This window comes from Pteropus medius, unplaced genomic scaffold, assembly GCF_902729225.1.
Source record: "Pteropus medius unplaced genomic scaffold, Ma_sr-lr_union100, whole genome shotgun sequence".
NCBI lineage: Eukaryota > Metazoa > Chordata > Mammalia > Chiroptera > Pteropodidae > Pteropus > Pteropus medius.
In genome coordinates this window covers 1130107-1148679 of record NW_024349227.1, presented here as the reverse complement: position 1 = coordinate 1148679, position 18573 = coordinate 1130107, and the positions used below count along the sequence as shown (strand labels likewise).

Genomic DNA, 18573 nt, shown 5'->3' with positions numbered 1-18573 from the left:
GCCAAAGTCACACAGCATGTTAGTGACTCTGTTGGAAATATAGCTTGTTCTCCTGAGCCTCTGTCCGGTGTTTATCAGTCCCAGAGAAAGAGGTAGCAGTCGCTGACAAGCCAAGCCTGGGCCTCCCCTCCAATCCCTGCAGGGCAGCCCTGGCCCCTCTGTGCCCCTGTCAAGTCCATACCTGGAGCAGTGCAGCTGTCATATAGAAGACGATGAAGATGAGTGTGAGTGTGGTGTGTCCGCCCTGCATACAGCTGATGGTGTAGAGGAACACCAGGTGTCCTGGAACCACGAGGAGGAAGAGGACCCGGGCCGAGCGAGAATTCACATCTGGGACCAGGGAGAAAGGGGATGAGGAGGAGGAGAGAAGGAAACCTGGCCCCAGAAAGATTTTCAAAGTGAGGAGGTACCACGTTACACTCCAGCGCAGCAGACAGCTGACTGCCTCTATCTCTCCATCCCTGCTCACCAGCCCCTAGGGCGCCTCAGGAAAGAACAGCCTTCCTGCCTGGGCTCCGCCCTCCACAACAGGTGGCTCAGCCCAACAGAGAAGAAGAACCTGTGTATCTGGGTCCCGGCAGTTTAAGTGAAGTTCACTGATTATTCGCCCCCTCCCTCCAGGGCTGGAATGGACCTAGGGGGCTGGGATTTTGCCATTACCAGGACTGAAGAAGGTGGTACAAGGGCTGGGGCAGCGGCGAGGGGCTTGCTCAGAGTTCTCTCCTGGCATCCCATTCATGTGGAGGAAAGTGGAGATGCGGCTGGCCTGCACTGCTACCAGATTGCCCCCAACACCTGCAGAGACACATAAGACCTTAGACATGGGGGTAGGGGTGAGTGGGGAAGGCATGACCCATTCACAGTCCCCAAAAGAAGAGTGAGACACTAAGAAGGAAGACAACCTCCCCCATTCTAGGGAGGAGAGTTTTCTAGGCTCCTCCCGTCCTTCCTGCTATGGAGATATGGCAATCTCAAGTGACCCTGGTGTGGCTGAGAGTATAAGGGACACAGGCAGATCTATAGATTCAGGGAGCCTGGCTGCTCCACCAGTACAGTGTGTGAACTTGCTGTTGCACACAGGTCTGGGACGAGGGCCCGCCTTGCCTCAGCCAAAGCTCCGAGCAGACCCAAGCACCCAATGCTCATGCGCTGGTTCCAGTGACAAATGTCAAGTATCAGGTTTGAGCTCTTCACTCTGGAATCTGGTACCTTGCCAGGAACTATGCTTGTTATTGTTGCCATCCCTTTTCCAACCTACTCCCTGCTCTCCTTGGCCTTGCTCTGGGCCCTGCAAGGCTGGCTTCTACTGTCCTATCACCCAACCTCCCGTGCTGGCTGCTTCTCACTGGGTTTGTTCAACGAGAGGCCCCGACCAGTAGGCGATCACAGAGGGTGGGAGGAGGGAGAGGTCAGGCATTTCTTTCCTGATCCTCTGCTTTACGGCAGTAGCTTACCCCTGTTGTGGGCAGAGGATGGCTCTCTCTGAGCTCTCGTAATCCTGTTTCCTCCCCTTGACCCTTGGGGACTAGGGCTTCCTATTGTTGCTAATCTCTGGGAGCCTCAACATTTCCTGTTGGTCCTTCTACCCTGCTCCCGCCTCTGGAAGCAGTCCCTTTATTAAAGTCTTGAGCTACCCGAGCTGAATTCTCTTGCCTGCTGGAACCTTGACTAATACAAAGCCCCCCAAGTCGTCTTCTCCTGCCCTCTCCTTTCCCTCTGGCAGCTGAGGCCAAGACTCACCATTAATCACAGGTGTGAAGACAGCCATCCCTGCAAAGTTGGGGTCTGAGACAGTCTTGTCCAAGATGAGGCCTCCCACACTACATAAGACACAAAGACAAATGACACAGAGACCATTGAAGGGTTCTGTTCCAGTTCCCGAGATTAGAGGCACAGGCCCACGTGGCCTTGGGGAGGAAGGGAAGCAAAGTGGCTCCCAGGGTTTCTCGTCTTCTAGTCCTCACCTCTTTTGCTAGAAGCAGCTGCTGCTGCTCATAACATTCAAATTGGCACAGTGGCCCCCAAGCAAGCTGGTGGTGCCAGGTCAGGCAGCCGCCTTCCCAAGCTGGCTAGAGGAGCCGCCCGCTGGGTGACCTGCCCATGAGAACCTCTGCTGTTCTGCCTGCTCAGTATTTATTCTTCCTTCTGGTAACAGTGCTGAGCTCTTCCTCAGGGAACCACCTCTCTCAAACTCAGTTGCTGTGGTTCATGTGACATTGCTCCGATGACGGTTAGGCCCCAGGGCCATGCAATCTGAGCATCACAACCCCAAGGCCACAGTGATTGGTTCAGGGATAGTCTTGTGACTGAAGGAGAGCCAATGAAATTCTATAATGGGACCCTGTGAAATCATTGAGAAAAATCTCTCTCTTCCTACTGTAATTAGAATGAATAAGAAAAGTATAAGCCTGGAACTGCAGGCCAGGCCAGCACAGGGAAAAGCAGAACCAAGAGATGGAGAATAGTGGAACCCTGATGATATCTTTTCTGTTCCTAAATCTAGCTGTGCCTTTTTAGTTCCCTAAGCCAAAGCATTCTGCTTTTCAGTGACACCCATTTCAGATGGTTTCTGTCACTTCCAACAGAAGGAACTGTGACTGATGCACTATTAAAGGCATTTCTGTGCCAAGCTTCCTCTCTTTAGGGCTGCAAAGGGAGTCTGTGGCAGGGTAGACGAGGGTGGTGGTATGGACCCAGGGCCTGGGCCTACCTGCTGATGGCCATGGCAATGATGACAGGCTCCCAGCCTGAGTACAACACCTCCCTTGTGGCTGGGCTCCGTCGGGCCAGCACCACCCAGACAGGCAGCAGTGCCACGAAAAAGGCACACACCAGGGGGTAGATGTACTGCCAGTCATCTGAGAGAAGCAGAGAACAGAGGAAGGTGAGCACTGTGGCTCCCTGCTCCCTGCCTCCCCATAGCTCAGTCTGCAAATATCTCAACAGTCAACAGCAATGCCACACTAAATGCCTGAAAATATATTAGCTCATTTGATCCTCAAACTAAGCCTAGGATATAGGTGGGGCCAACCTCTTCCATCTTGTAGATGAGGAGGCCAAGGTTAAAAGCTTCCCCAGCATTGGACTCTTTCGGGGCAGAGACCAGATTCTAGGTTTCTTGCTTTGATCCCCAGAAATAGCTATCTCTCGTCCTCTTCTTCCTTTCGCAAGCAGATTCCAGCCTTTCGTTCCTTTCTGTTACCCTTTCCAAGGGAAGCAGTAATCCACAGGATCCAGCAGAATATATTTCTTAGATACTTCCCCCCCAGCCCCTACTGCCTACATTATTTGAGATAAGCACTTAGTCTCAACTCTCTAAGGTGGGGAGTTATTACAACTGGTTCCAACCAAATAAAGAACGTAGAAAAAATGCTTACACATTTGCAAATCCACTACCATCTGTCCCAATCCCACCCAGGAGTCCATCCAGGTCACACCCTTGGTGGCCTCAGCCTCACCCAGCTCCAGGTAGAGTCCCCAGCTGATGCCTGACAGCAGTGCCAAGGTGATGAGGTCACCCAGGCTTGCGGCAATGGGAGTGGCCACATTGTCTGGGTTGATTCCAATCTTGCGAGAGCCAATGATGACCCCAATCATGATCATACCTGGGGAGGACGGGGAGGGGCCAGTCAGGGTAAGAAGAGGTAAAAGGGTAGCAACAAAAGGGACTGGGAGTGCCAGGCCCTGCTGACACCTCTGGGGCAGGCCTCCCTACTCCCCTGCCCCTCCCGCCCCTTCCTTACCCAGTACCAGGGAGGCAATGAAGGCTGTGGCCACACTGCTGGCACAGAGCAGGAAGGCATGTGGGATACTGAAGTGGCCGTCAGGGATCCAGCCAAAGACGACGGCTGCAATGGATGCCAGGAAGCCCACCACTGTGGCCTGCACCTGAGGAGGGGGCAGAGAGCTTCTTAGCTGAGGCTGCTGAGCACTTGGCCAGACCTCTTCCTGGTCTTCGGCAGCCCCAGGAGGCAGGCTGGGCAGGACTGTCCAGTCCTCCCAAGTGGGAATGCTGTCTTTATTTATTTAGTTTCACACCAGACACTAGAAACTGGGCCGCGCACCCTGCAGGAGCCCAGGACATGTTACTGGCTGAATGTGTTCCTCTGGGGATTGGGGTGAGGTTCAACAGCGCCTGAGACTTCAGTCCAGAGAGAAGGCCTGGGCCTCAAGGGGGAAGACTCCAGTGCAGAACCCGTGTGGCCTAATTGGGACATAGGACAACGGTGGTCAAGGATACCTCAGCACTCCTAAATCTGATTTGTGGGGACACGAGTCCCCTGTTGTGCTGAGAGCTGAAAACTGACATTGAGATACTGGGGTCCTTCCTATTTTGGCTGTTGTCCTGGGAAACCTAGTTACCTCCTAAAGCTGCTTTGGGAGAAGCCAGCTCAGCAGGATGTCGGAGCTTCGCTCAGGAGCCAGCTGGGGCTGACCTAAGCCTTTCAGATTCCTGACCAAGGAGGATGCTCAACCCAACCGCTCTGGTCCCTGATCTCTTACCTGGATGAGAGCCATATTCCCAGTGATCATCCGCCAGAGCTCCTTGGGTGTGTCCATGTGCCCAATGTTGGCCTGGGAGAGGGAGAACAGGGGGCTGAAGTTCCAGGCTGGAAAAGGCCTGCAGCTCCATCCATTAGAACCCTGCCTAGATCAGGAGGCAGTGCATGTGGCCTATGACACTGGGACCAGGACATGACCCTTATGCAGAGTGAAGCAGGATCGGGGGGCTTGAGTGAGAGGGAAGGAGTTAAAGAACCTTGAGCTCCTGTGGCTGGGTGGAGGCACGAAGGAGGCTCCCCAGGCAGCCTCCTTTTCTCTGCTCCTCTCAGACAGCCGCTGAGCAGAGGCAGATTCTGTTCTCCACCCTGCTCACTGGGGCAGCCCATTTCTGCATGGGCTAGAATGACCTGATGGATCCCCAGTTCTGCAGCCAGCTTGCTGTCCTAGGGAAGGAAAGGCCGGCTACTGGTGCAGGACTGAGGCTGCGAGAGTGTTTAGGAAGGAGTGAGATCGAACAGGAGTAGGCCCAGAGTGGGGCAACCTGGGGGAGGCTAGGCTGGCTCTACTGCTTGCTCCAGACTTGTGGCCACATAGGGACACCCTTGTCACCTAGCTCCCCTGGCCTCCTAAGTTTTATTGCCTCCCACCTCCCACCTCATGTCCCTGTATCTGGTTCAGCCTCTGAACCATCATGGCTGATCTAAGGGGTTGTAGGAGGTGGGAGTGATGAGCAACCCTCCCTGTCTATCCCTTTAAAAGCCATGGGGAAAGGGAATGGGATGGAAGGGGGGCTGGGAAGGCCTGGCTCTGCTCCGGCCCAGCTGCAGAGTAGGGCTGGAGATCAGAGGAGGCCCCCATCTGTGCAGGTGGAGGGACCAGCGTGATGCTTGCCTGTCAAAGCTGCACAAACAGTCACGAGGCAGGTTGCGAAGCAGGGGGTGGGGCAAGAGTCCAGGGATGGCTGGGACATCCAGAAACTGAGCCTGGGAACCACTTGGGGCAGGGAGCCCCTGCCAGGAGCAGGACACCCCGCCTGGGATCTCCTTACATCCTCCCACCCCAGACCCATACTCCAGGCCTGAGCAGTTGAGAAAGGCCAGTAGTGATCTCCCAGCCTGGCCCTGTGCTGCCTGGAGCCCTCTGCGTGCCCCACTCCTCTCAGCCAGGACACTTACTGCGGTGGAAAGCCTGGATGCCAGGGTCATTTCCAGGTTCCCCTTAAGGCCCAGCAGTGCAGGCACCAGGATGAAGACCTCCGTCACCTTCTGGAAGACTTCCCAGTGCTACAAGGTGAAAACAGAGCCCAGGAATTTCAGTGTCCCAGGGGGATAGTGTCAAGGTTGAAAAGATAGTCTGGAATCAGGGGCTTAAGGAGGAAATCGAATCAGCAGGAAGTGAGCACACCAGCCACCTTTCCTCCAAGAACTCTGGAACCAAACCAAACCCATGGTGTTCCAAACAACACAGTCCGCCTTCTTCCCACCCAACACATGGGTGACCTAGAGGGTCTCTTCCGGTCAGGAGACCCTAGCCTGGCTCTACTTCCTCTGCCTGCTTTTTGAAGCCAAGGGTAAAAGGATGGTGAGAACCCACATAGCTGGGTCACCCCAGGAGGCTTACACCTCAAAACTCCTTTGCGGTCTCCCCTCAAATTGCAATCTCTGACCCCTATGCCTTTAGTCCATTTTCTCAGTGGCCTCAGCCTTGGGTGGTGTTGTCTCAGCTGTTGTGAGCTGAGCTCCACGGGGCTGAGATTAGAGTTTGTTTGGTTTCGAAGGACTTTGGGCCTCAGCCATACCAATTTTCTTTCTGAACGGGCTGTGAATTAAGACCAGGGTACCCAAGTCTTGGAATGTTGGTCTGCAAGAGGCTTTTTATTCCTCCTCTGAACTCTCTCACCCCATACACCTTCCCCACTCTCTCAGCTGGGAGAGTCAAGTGTACTCTTGTAGAAAAGGCACTGGGCTGGGAGTCAGGAGACATAGGTTCTAGCCCTGGGACCATCAGGCATGGTTCTCTACCAGTTCCTTGGGCAAACATCTATTAAGTAGATTGTACACTAGGCTAAGTGCTCTATGTGCATTTTCCATTTCATCCTATCTACCACCCGGTGAGGTAAGGGCTATTTTTATCCCTGTCTTGTAAATGAAGAAACTGAGGTTCAGAGAGTACTACATTCATTAGTGCTAAGAGGGAAAAACACAGGAGCCAGGATTGGCTATTTAAAAGCTAGTTTAATTGCAATGAAACTAAAGACTTGCAAAAAAGGCTGGGATTGTGTCTTTCTCCCTGGCCCTGGCTGCAATGTGAGTTCTTTTATTTGTTTTAAGAATGGAAAGCCTTCAGGTTTGGAGAGGGAGGAGGAGGCAGGCAGCCAGGCAGAAGTACATAGGTTGATTAGGGCATCATGGCAGAGGGCAAAGTGCTGTAATGCACAAGGGCACTGAACTGAAAGCCTTAAGTTTCCAACAAGAGACTACGGGGAGAGGCCTCATGCTGTCTTGCCGGCATCCTCCCCACACAGACCAGGGGGGACCTTACACAAATTACAAGGGCCTCAAGCTTCTGACTGTAGAATGTATAATTCAGGGGCCAGATCAGATGGTCTGTAAAGGCAATTCCAGCACCGACACTCTATTGTCATGATGAGCAAGGTTGCAAATCAAACCTACGAGATATCCCTCATATCCATTAGGATGGCTACTATTAAAAATACCTAGAAAAGAAGTGTTAGCAAGGATGTTGAGAAATTGGAATACTTATGCACTGTTGGTGGGAATGTAAAATGGTGTAATCACTATAAAAAACAGTATGGCAGTTCCTCAAAAAATGGAAAATGGAACCTATCATATGATCCAGTAATTTCACTTGTGGATATATATCTAAAAGAATTAAAAGCAAGGTCTCAAAGAGATATCTGTACACTCATGTTCATAGCAGCATTATTCACAATAGCCAGAAGGTGGAAGCAACCCAGGTGTCCACTGGTGGATGAATAAGCAAAATGGGGTATATACATACAATGCAATACGATGGCCTTAAAAAGGAGGGACATCATGTCACATGCTACACGGATAAACCTTAAGGACATTATACTAAGTAAAATAAGCTCGTCTTAAAAGACAAATGCTGTATGATTCCACTTATATGAGGTATCTAAAATTGATAGAAATAGGAAGTAGAACGGTGGTGCCTGGGGCTGGGGGAAGAGAGAAAAAGGGAGTTAATGTTTAGTAGGTACAGTTTGTTTTGCAAGATGAAAACGTTCTGGAGACAGCATAACAGTGTGAAGGCACTAAACACTACTGAAGTATACATTTAAAAATGGTTAAAATGATAAACTTCATGTTGTGTGTTTTTTTACTGTAATTAACAAAAAGATGAGCACGGATATCAGAGGGGCTGGGGCCAGGGCTAGAGACCAGGGGAGGCTGGACATTGTGTGTGGGGGGTCTCATAAGGCAAGGACCTTTCTTTTCTCATCAGAGTTCTTTTTGTATATGCGTTTGGGGTGGAGTGTCCCTACCAGGACCCTGGGGAAGGGCTCATATCATTAGAGCTATAGTATATATGCTGTGACCTGGGCCCTTGGCCGGGCCCCTCACAGGTGGAGGGCCTAGGACTTCCTTTAGGGAAGCCCTCCTCTGAAGACGGAGGATGGGAAAGAAACCCTCTGCCCTGCCCCATCCCCCTCAGCAATAGCAGCTGAGCTTCCAGGTACCTATAGGAAGAGCCAGCCCCTTCCAGATGAAGGAAGCAAATCCTTTCTCACCCCTGGTGCCCCCAGAGAGAAGGCAGCCCCAGTGAGCCCCATCTGTCCTGGAAGAACTCAGGGACTGTTTACTATTGGATGCTGGTGCACACCACTGCGGTTCCACCTCCCGCAGGCCTGGCCTTGCTCTGTGTTGCCTCCTCCTTCTCTTCCTAAACTGGACAAACAGCTCCAGAGAGGCAAGAACTCCCCTCCGCCCACCTCCCCTCAGGAGGGTGGCTGACTGTGGGCTTTCAAAGCTCCTCTTCTGAGCACAGCCTCCAATCCCCTCCTCACTGCAAACCATCCGCCCCCTCCAGCTTCCCAGCTGCCAGCTCTGTGAAAAGCTTGGTTTTCCAGGTAGGCGTATGTAATGTGTATGTACTGGCCCAGTGAACGAGACCAGAAAGAAATACTCCATGTGTACGCAAGTAATAGTTTCTCAACTGTTTCTAAGGAATATTGTTTGTCTTTATGATTCTTCAAGAAAAAAAAAATGCATGAAACTCAGCTAAGCCCCTCTGGCTACCACTATAAGCACTCCCCAAATCCCTTCTCCTTCTCCTCCTTTTAACTACATAAGGACCTAGAATGTGTGAGGTTTTAGTAGCACTGGCTAACATGAGAGACAGGCAAAGAGAACAAGCAGCCAAATAACAGCCCCTATGCAAGTCTCAATCTGCACAGAATACTGCCTGCAACCTCACATGACCAGACCCCAGCTCAGCAAAGCCCTGAGTTGGCACTTGGGTCAGAGTAGCCAGTTCCTACACACATGCTTTCTTCACGCACAAAAGCCTCTCAAAGATGCAACTCAGATGGGGGGTGGGGAGGTTAGGGAGTGGGGTGCGAGTGAAGAGCCTCTGACAGACATGTGAACATGCTCCAGGAAGAGACGTTGGTGATGAATGGAGAAGCAGCTCAGAAGCAGGGTGGCCCTGAGGTCAGGAGTGGGTAGTATATGGCAGGGGCAGACAGTGTGTCCTTCCCCCTCTGGCTTAATTCGGGCCCATCCTATCCATCCTGGCTGGGAGTGCCTGCCCCTGAAGTCAAACCGGTCAGCTAAACTGTCAGCCAAATCTTCACCCACGCCTTCCTGCTCTGCTGGGGATGGAAAAGGGTGTGTTCCAGGAAGAACAGCCCCAATTTGTGGGGAGAGAGGGGTAGGGGTGGGATGGGGGGATCTACATATTTCACTGCTTCTCAGAAATGCAGCTCTTCTTCTTGCTCTTTCTTTGTCATTGGCGGGGGTGGGGCTGATTGATTCCTGATATTCTGGTGGTGAGGGATGATACTGGCCACCCCATACTCAGAAATAATCCTGATTCAGAGCAATCACCCTAACTAAGTCTCCCACCTCAGTGGCCCTGCCAGTACCTCCTCCTTATCCTTCTATCCCTCAGCTCCTCCCACCTGCCTTACAGTGTTCCTTTCTGAGCCTCCTACCCCTTTGTGAGGGCAGCAGCAGGAGAGAAAGTCACAGCCAGGAAGAGTTGGAGTCAAGACATTAAGAAGACTGAAATCCCTAGAGATAAGCTCTAAGCTGTGAGAGAATCTGGAAAGTGGGGCTGGAGTTGACCTTTCAGATCAGATTAAAGTAAGCCTAGCCTTTACTTGCCTGAGCCACCCCCCACCCTCCCACCCACAGGTATCCTCTAGGTCCAAGGAGAAGGGCCCTAGGGCAACTCCAGGATATAGAGAGCTGTACAAAGTGTAAGAAAGGATTGGTCAAGTGAGACAGAAACTAAGTGTCCTGCCCAGAAATGTCCACAGCCACAGGAACAAGCCAGACAGGGGAGAATGCCTCTTTGCCAATCCACTTTTGCCCAAGCCCACGCTTGTCATCCACTTTCATCTTTTCAGCTTCCATATACACATTGGCCTCTGTACTTCTCCGAGTACCTAGGACAGAGCCCAGCACTCAGCAGGAATATGATACTTGGTAATGATTAACTTATATAACCAACCCCAGCATCTTTGGAAAGCTCTGTGTGCCTCTGTATTTCAAAAACTTTTATCTAGAAAGAAAACATTGTCTCTTGAATCTGGAGGTTCTGGCTAAGTCCTATCCCACAATATGCTAGCATAGCATATCCCTGGCTCTTATCTTCCAGGACCTGCCAATTCTTACCCTTAATTCTACCCAGTTGCCTCCAAAAGAGCCTTCTTTGCCCAAGGCAGCTTCATGAAGACAGGTAAGGAGCCAAGAGGAGAGTTCTGCCTAGGTCTGGTTACATTTTGTCCCCATTTATATCATACAATTAGCACTTTTAGGTCTTATCATTCCACCCCCCTAATCATGCATCAGACAGCATGTTCCCACCCCCATTCCCCAAGGAGATCAGTGCCAAGGTTACAGGCAGATAAGCAACACAAATGCCTTTAAGAACCTTCTCACTTAATTTGAGACCCTCTTGGCAGCCTGACAAATTCCTGCCCAGCAGGGGGATAAAGGGGAGACTTGAAACTGAGCTTTCTACTATGGGTATCCTTGAAACCCCAAGTGAAAGGAAAAGAAAGCCTAAAGAGAAGACCCATTTTATGTCTCCTGCTGAACCAGAGCTCAGCAGGAACGCCCCGGGGGGATGGCAGGCAACAGCCCCAGTCCATCTCTCCTCTTCCAAGCCTGAGCTCTGGAACCGATTCTGCAGCTGTCAAGCAATATGGCCCTGACTACTTCCCCAGGGCTACTGGGCTTTCTCGAGGCTTCTGTAGAAAGTAACCAGACCAAGAAGAAACTGAGGACATGATCCAAAGGGAAACAGTATTCCAGGAAGCAATGGCTGCTTCTGACAGGGAGGTGGAGAGAAAGCTCCAAGAGTCAGCTTCCCAGGAGGAAAAGTAGCCCCGGATTCATGGTCAAGAGTTACCCTACCCAGGTCCTACCTGCACAATGTCCAGCACCATGCCTGCAGCCACAGTCCCGAAGCCTGCCAGGAGGAAGGGAAACAGCACTTGCAGCCCGATGGAAAAGGAGGTCTCCTTGAGCGGTGAGGGTGGTGCGGGGCCATGGTCTGTGCTGATGTCGTCACTCTCATTGCTCTGGCTCCCGTTCTCCAGCAGGGCGTCCTCCTCCCGAATCCCCTTGGCGTTGGCCCGAGACTCAATCACCACCACATCTACCCCAGCCTCATCAGGCCCCAGGAACTCGGAGGTCCCAGCCAAGGGCTCTCGTCCAGGGCTATCTGAAGAGCAGGGTGAGGCAGCAGGGCCAGTCCCATTCAGCTGGTGGACGTCCTTCGGCTCTGACTTAGAGGACATGACGGGAAGGGAGGAGGGTAAGGGGGAAATTTTCCTCTCTCTATCTCTCTTTTTGCCTTCTCTCTCCCTCTCTAATTCAGGAAAGAACTTAGTCTTGGGGTGAACTCAGGCTTGGATGCCGCAGGATCTCTTCCCACGGCTCTCTGCTCCTACTAGGAGCTGCAAAAACTGATCTACTAACAGGCAGCCCCATCAAGCACTGAAGCCACAAGCTGGAGGAAACCAGCAACTCCTCACCAGACCCCACAGCCAGCCACTAGGGGTGCCGATGCCTGGATGCCTGACTCTCGCCAGCCAGTGCTGGTCGGGTGAGGGGAGGAAATTTATCAGGCCCCTTTATCTTCTTTGGTTCTCAGCGGCAGACTCCTCAGAGCAGAGGGCATCCAGAGTGGAAGGGCCCAGCTACGTCTTGAGTGCCCTCTGAGGTGGCCCTTCTTTCATGAAAAGTAGCTTAACTTCAAGTCTTTTAGAAGGCAACCTGGGCCTGGGGCTGTGGCTCCTTCCCACGCCTCTGGCCCAGCTCCTTAAGCTCCTCAAACTCCTCACAGCTCCTCCATCTCTGCTGGTCCCAGGGCACCGTCTGTCGTCTTCCTCCTTTCTTCCCGAGATTTCTTTCCTTCCTGGGAAGACCTTGTACCTCCCCAAATCCCTGGTCCTTCAAGTCACAAGAACCTGTGTGGAACACCTTATGTGGGAAGGAAGAAGACAAGAAAAAGAGAACACTATGATACAGCAAGGGACAGCTTGTACTGGGAGGCATAAAGGCAGACACAAAGCAGGCATAAAGGGCTTTCTATTTGCCTCCCTCTTTCCACTGAAATTACCCATTCCTGCACTGCAACATGTGGAGGCCCAGCAGGGGCTATCCCTGCCATTTCCCCAACCAGCAACCCACTGTCCCGTAGGGATCACCACAGCGGTCAGCAGCCTGGGATGGGGAAGATGCTGTGCAGAACTTGCATTGTCTTTTCAGCAACCTGGGGTGGGCAAGGATGTCCTGGGGGAGAGCCTTTCTTGAATTAAGAATCTAAGATTATTTAGGTGTGGTCTCCTAGTGGGATCAGTTATAAATTCAGTCACAAACTCCCTGCTACACTGTAGAATACGATTGTTTACAGTCACGAGACAGCCACACGGGACGAATAAATGGAGAATCTGATCACTGAGTGAAGGTCCCCAGACCCTCAAGTGCCCTAGCCCCTGAGGAAAAAAAAAAAAAAAATAGGAGGACTCTCTGGGCAATGAGGCAAGCCTGCCAGACCAAGGCCAAGAGCCAGAGGCGGACGAACCCACTCCTGCCCTTGAAAGTCAACAGTGTTACAAAAAGCTCAGAGGCTGGCTGACTTGGATACAGGCCTCTGTCTCTATTTCTCTCCCCCTGCTCTGGGCCCTGTGAGCTTGTCAGATAGGACAAGGGAGTTATCTCAGTTTGAAGAGAAAGAGGGGAAAACTACTGGTTATTATGCACACATTTCAGTTCTCTAGGTTCGCCCTGTTCCTCAGGGTTACTGAGAGTTGGATATAGTGGAATTCTTAAATAACAAAAAACAAAAGCACCAACTAAAAAAATAAAAAAAAAAAGCAAAACAAAAAACAAAGTAGCATAAGCCAAAATGCACTTGCTCCCAAGTGCACGCCTCTTTAGCTGTAATGACTCCACTTTTCTTGCCTAAGAGAATCCCAAGGACTTGATTCCACCCTGTTCCCTTTCACCAGAATAGCCTTTATAAATAAAAAATAATTTTAAAGAGAATTTCCCGAGGTAAGATGACCAGGTTCTTAAGTATTCTAAACACACAATTAGTCAACTCCAGTTTGGGAAAGGGTGGGTCAAACTCCAGTAACTGGCCCATGGGAATTGTTTTGTCTTTCTATGGAGTCACCATAGAAAGTCACCAGGACTCCCTTTTCTAGTTTCCTTCATCCAGTCCTGAGGCTCTTTCAAAGCCCCTCACTAGAGATCCAGGAGGAAATTTCAGAGCAAGAGAGAGTCCACTGCTCCTGTGCCAGGAAAGTTTCTGCGTCTGCTTAAAGTTGACCCTCCTTCTTCCTCCCGTCTTCCAGGCAGGCCACCTAATCTGAAAGGGGACTGGCAGTAGTAGAAGCCAGTCCCTCACTCCAGTCTTTCCAGTAAAGAGACTTCGGAGGGGCCTAAGGCCCTGGGATGAAAGAAGCGAAACGGAACCAGGATACCCTGAGGCGGGGACACAAAAGACCTGTTTCATTATCCCCAAACCCAGGGAGGGGGAGAAGTAACTGGGTGGCTTCCTCCACCTCTCCCGGATTCAGACTCAGCAAATGCGCTGCGCGCCAGGACTCCCGCCCCATGTCCAGCAGCCTTCCCCCGACCGCCCCCCAACACACACGACGACCCAAAAGGACTGACCTGCCCCTCGTTTGGAAGGAAGGGGGGCGCCTGGCGAGTGGCAGCAGGGGCCCGTGGTCTCGGGGGGTGCAGGGTTCCCCCTCTTCTCATCTTTCCCTCAGCAGTCCTCCTTGGCCCCCCGCGTGACCCCCCACACCCCCAGCCAAAGCGAGCGTCCAGCCGCGACCCCCGGCTGGCTACATTTCGCCTCTGCGTTACAGCGAGGCCGCTGCTTCGCTTCCACGGGGAGGGTGGGATGGCCGGGTACGGCAGGATATAGTGCCTCGGGTCCGGGCGGGGGAGACCCGGACGGGAGACTGTGGGGCCAAGCTCACTCGCCCCCAATCGCTTGTGGCCCGCGGAGTGAGGCCCGACTGGTTGGCTGCTAGTGGCAAACGTGATCTGGGGCAGACTGGGTGGCACCCCCCCCATCAAAAATAGATTCTGGATGGACAGCTGAAGCAGCCAATTGGGGACGGAAGAAGGACGGGCTCCGCCTCCCCCGGCCCTTTTCTTTCGCTTTGTGCCTGGAGGCGGGGCGCCGAGGAAACGCGGTGCGCGGGGTGACGGGAACTGGGAGCCCGCGGTCCCGCGGCGCGGTGACCGCGCGGGTCCCAGCGCCCCTCGGCAGGCCGCCCGGGTTCCCGCTGCCTGGCGAACGTCGCGCGGTGTCCTCTCCCTCGGGCCCGCCCGCCGCGCGCGGAGCCCCCCTCGCCGGCGAAAGGCGTGTGCGCCTGTGCGCGGCTGCTCTGGCATCCTGAGTGTTTCCTTGCGCCTCTGGCCCTTCTGGAAGACCGGGACGCCCCCCTGTATAGCCTGCGGGCTCCAGCAGCCGCCCCGCGCTCGAAGAGAACCATCCCTACCTCGTTCTTGGTCACGGCTGCTCTCTGGTTGCCTTGTCACCTCGCACTTCCGCCAGATCCCGCGTTCTTCTAAGCAGATGGCTCAGCCCGGACAGAACCGGCCTTAAGTCCCGGCCTTGAAAGGGGTGGAGATGGGCGAGTGGGAGGGAAAGAAGTCAGACTCACGGCTGGAGTCCCACACTCACCACCTGAGGTCGGGGCGGAGTGGAACCTGGCTTCCTCTGACCCACTGATCCTGTGGCAGCATGGGAAGAGATGTCTCCATCCCAGGCTAAACAAAATCCAACTTTCCCTGACGCACCTTGTGGGATCAAAGAGAGGTGTTCCCTTTTCGCCTTTTGCTACTTCCTCCCTGGGGTATCTCTACCGATCCAGCGCAAACTCGGTACCAATTCTCTTCGGGATGTTTTTGTGCAAGGGGTGCGACCTCCCCCAGAAAGGAACCACCACCCTCAGGTTTTCCCCTCTTGTCACTGGAACCTGTGACCAGTGGTTCCTTCCTGTCCTTTCCCTCCCGGAAAATGGCTCAGGGGGCACTCGAGCGTGACTCCAGACCCCTGGATGGGGTTTGGAATAGAGGTGTGACAGAGAGAGAGAGAGTTGGGGGTGGGGGGAGGGGAGGGAGGAAAAGAGAGGGGAAAGAGAGCGAGAGCTAGAGCGAGAGCGCGCTGAGCAGGTAATTTCCTTTGGATAAGTATAACAAACACATACAACCCGGCCCCCCACCTCCCACTCCTTTATTTAGGATTATTCCAGTTTAGCTGCTGGGACATTTGCATCAGTGGCCTGCAGTTTCATAAGACCTAGCAGCAGAAATGTCAGTGTCTTCTTAGAACTCCAAGTTTGGCTTCTAATACTGGGTCTCAGCCTGGAGACAGAAGTAGTGACTGTACTAGGAAGCAGTGGGCTTCACCGCAAAGGATCCGTTTTTGAATAGAGGGTGTAGGGTTGGTTGAGGAATTAAGGTTGAAGTACCTGGAAACTTTTCAGTCAGGGGTTGAAGACAATTCCTGCCCTGCTCCCTTCAACAGTCCTCTCACTCCCTTTTCATCTTGTCACAGTTCAGCTACCTGTATGTAAAATCTTGATCTCTCTCCTATTCCTTTCTCACTTTTATTTTTTTCCCAACTGGAAACAGTTCTCCTCTCCTGTGTTTTTTAATTAATCAAAGCATACCAGACATGGAACGAGTACACAAAGTCTTAGTGTAAAGACCAACAAGTTATGATGATACAGTGAACATGGGTATATAACTTTCACCCAGATCAAGAATTAAATAATTACTAGCACCCCAGAAGCCCTCCTTAGATCCCCTCCCAGTCAGTACCACACCCTCCTTCCCAAAGGTAACCTCTAACACCACAGATTAGTTTCGCCTGCTTTTGAACTTTATATAAATGAAACCAGTCAGTAGGTATTATTTTGTATGTGGCTTCTCTCACTCAATATTATGTTTGTGAAGTTTATGCACAACATTGTGGTGGCAATTGCTCATTCACTTTCATTACTGTACAGTATGCCATTAAATGAATATACAAGTTATTTCTCTATTACTCTGTTGATGGACATTTGGGTTGTTCCCAGTTTGGGGTTCTTATGAATAATGCTGCTATAACAATTTTGTTTGTGTCTGCATTTCTGTTAGATGTATACCTAGAAACAGAATTACTGGGTTGTAGAGTAGGTATATGTTTAAGTGTTAGTAAATGCTACTAAATAATTTTCCAAAGTGCTCATATTCATTTACACTCCTGCCAGTGGCATCTTAGAGTTCCAGTTGCTCTACATCCTTATCAACACTTTGTCTTGTCAATCTAAAAAGATTTTAAAAATTTAGCCATTTGGGCGGGTGTGTAGTGGTATCTCGCTGTGGTTTAAATGAGATAGCCAATGAGGTTTAAGCACCTTTCATATATTTATTTGCCACTTGGCTATCTGTTCAAGCATTTTGTCCATTTGGCGGGGGGGGGGGGTAATTTTCTCTTAGGCTTTCTGTCTTATTGCTTTGTAGGAGCTCTTTATGCATATCTCAAATAGGTATTACAAATATTTCTGTGAGTGTATAAATACAGAAGACCTCATTTGGGGGATCTTCTGAAGCTTCAGAGCCATTGGTACAAAACTATATGATCTATTTCAATCACTAGCGTATTCCCAGCTCCTGGCGCTTAGTAGGTACTCAATAAATGTGTTGAATGAATGAAATGGATGAGATGGATGAGATTCATCCAGGTAGTTTGCCATGTGCTGTGCTGATCCCTAGGGTGAAAACGAAGAGGGACTAGAGGGATCAGATTTCCTTCCAGCCCAGACAGCTGTGATTCTGGGAAGGGGAAGACACCCAGCCCTTCCCTACTGAAAAAGCAGAAATAGCTACTATCCGCAAAGAGAGAAGCACGGATGTAGGGAGCAGAGGTCACAGATGAAAAGACAGGAACTAGTAGCAGGTAGCAAGCCAGCCAGAAGTTTCAGAAAGAGAGACTTAGGTGGGGTGGAGAGGGTTGTGTCAAGGAGACAGTGAGGGTGAGCATAACAGTGGACCTTTATGTGGCAAGAACCTCCAAATGTCAATTAGGCCCTCCTCCTCCCAGAAGGCATGCCCTCTCCTAAAACTTGTTAGCCAAAGAGCGCTTCTATCCTTAGAAACATTTTTCCCTCTCTGAAGGAGGTGTCTTTGCAGGGTCTTTTTCCTACCCCCTAATTGGGAAATCTTTTTTTTTTTTTAAATCAGATCTGGCTTCAACTTTTTCATGGCCTGCAATGTCCAACCTGAAGATGGGAGACCATTAAACCCCTTCTTTTCCAGGAGGTCTTTTCCCAGGCTTGTTGCACTCTACAGCATTTTTCTGCCACTGTCTTTTTCTCCAGTGTTCTCTCCTCCTCCTTTCGCTGTAGCTGCTACCACGTCAGGTCAGAAGTCTCTGACCGACTCCCATTACTATAGCAGAGAGATTTCCTTCTTGCAACACTCTAACAAACTCACAGCGTCCCGTCCCCAGGTTTTTCAGAAGGCAATGAGGCTAGTAGTAGTTCCGGAATTTTCTATATAGGATGAACTTCGAGTAGCAGTCTAGTTGGAGAAGGGCTAGGTGACATGTCATGAAATGGCTTTTGTGTAGCAAATAAAAGGTTTTCACTTAGAATATGAGATTATTGGTGGAGGTGGGAGATTTGGGGGAGGTGTTGCTGACTGCCAGGGCCCTGTGGAGAAGCCCGAGGAACGCATTTCTGTGGGGCGGCCTTCTTCAGTCTTGCTTGGCACTTTTCCTATTATGTGGTTCATTTAGCCTCCATCCTGAGGTCCTCCAGCCCCCACTGCTTTCCTTCATAGACAGCTGCTATCTACCAGTGGCTTCTCCATGGACCAACTGGATACTCATCCTGAAACATTATAAATTTCCAGAGCTCTGTAAATCCTGGATCCCCTAACCAGTGTGGTATAGTCACAAGACTAGCCCAACATGGCTGGAAACTTTTCTGTCTTTGTTTCTGCTGGGGGAGGGTACCCCCTCCCATTTTTCCCTTGCCATAACCCCTCCCCTGCTATCTCCCTCTCAGACGTCAACTTCTTTCCTGCTACCCAGAGCTAAGGTGATATCCCCTTCCGGCTTCATTCAGTTCTAGGAGGATGTGGTGATGGGGGTGGGTTGGGGAAGTATGGCCATCTGTGCTCAGAGCTAGTTGGCCTCACTTTACCCTTTGCTTCTGTCTAACAAAGTTCCCCTTTCCCAATGGCCCCTGGATTCCCTCCCTGGGATTCCTCTAGGCAGGATCGTTCCAGGTATTTTGGAGCTGCAGTTCTGAAATGACTGGGTATACCTGGGAAGACT

The 18573-nt window shown here is 51.4% G+C and overlaps 1 protein-coding gene across 4 annotated transcripts in view; it reads right to left on the bottom strand.

The window, feature by feature from the left end:
- Positions 1-15183, bottom strand: part of SLC41A1 (solute carrier family 41 member 1) — a 29083-nt gene extending 13900 nt beyond the window's left edge. For 2 of the 4 annotated variants that reach the window (XM_039881758.1, XM_039881755.1), the window contains exons 1-10: positions 13902-14309; positions 11141-12200; positions 5679-5786; positions 4504-4575; positions 3744-3888; positions 3459-3605; positions 2711-2858; positions 1741-1820; positions 661-795; positions 182-330 (exon numbers count right to left, since the gene is read on the bottom strand). In XM_039881758.1, the coding sequence (XP_039737692.1) occupies positions 182-330; positions 661-795; positions 1741-1820; positions 2711-2858; positions 3459-3605; positions 3744-3888; positions 4504-4575; positions 5679-5786; positions 11141-11515 (1359 nt within the window). In that variant the 5' untranslated portion in view covers positions 11516-12200; positions 13902-14309. Of the gene's footprint in view, positions 1-181; positions 331-660; positions 796-1740; positions 1821-2710; positions 2859-3458; positions 3606-3743; positions 3889-4503; positions 4576-5678; positions 5787-11140; positions 12201-13901; positions 14310-14743; positions 14859-15044 lie in introns of those variants that run through there. The other 2 variants (XM_039881756.1, XM_039881757.1) reach the window with 2 other exon arrangements.
- Positions 15184-18573: the final 3390 nt, after the last annotated feature.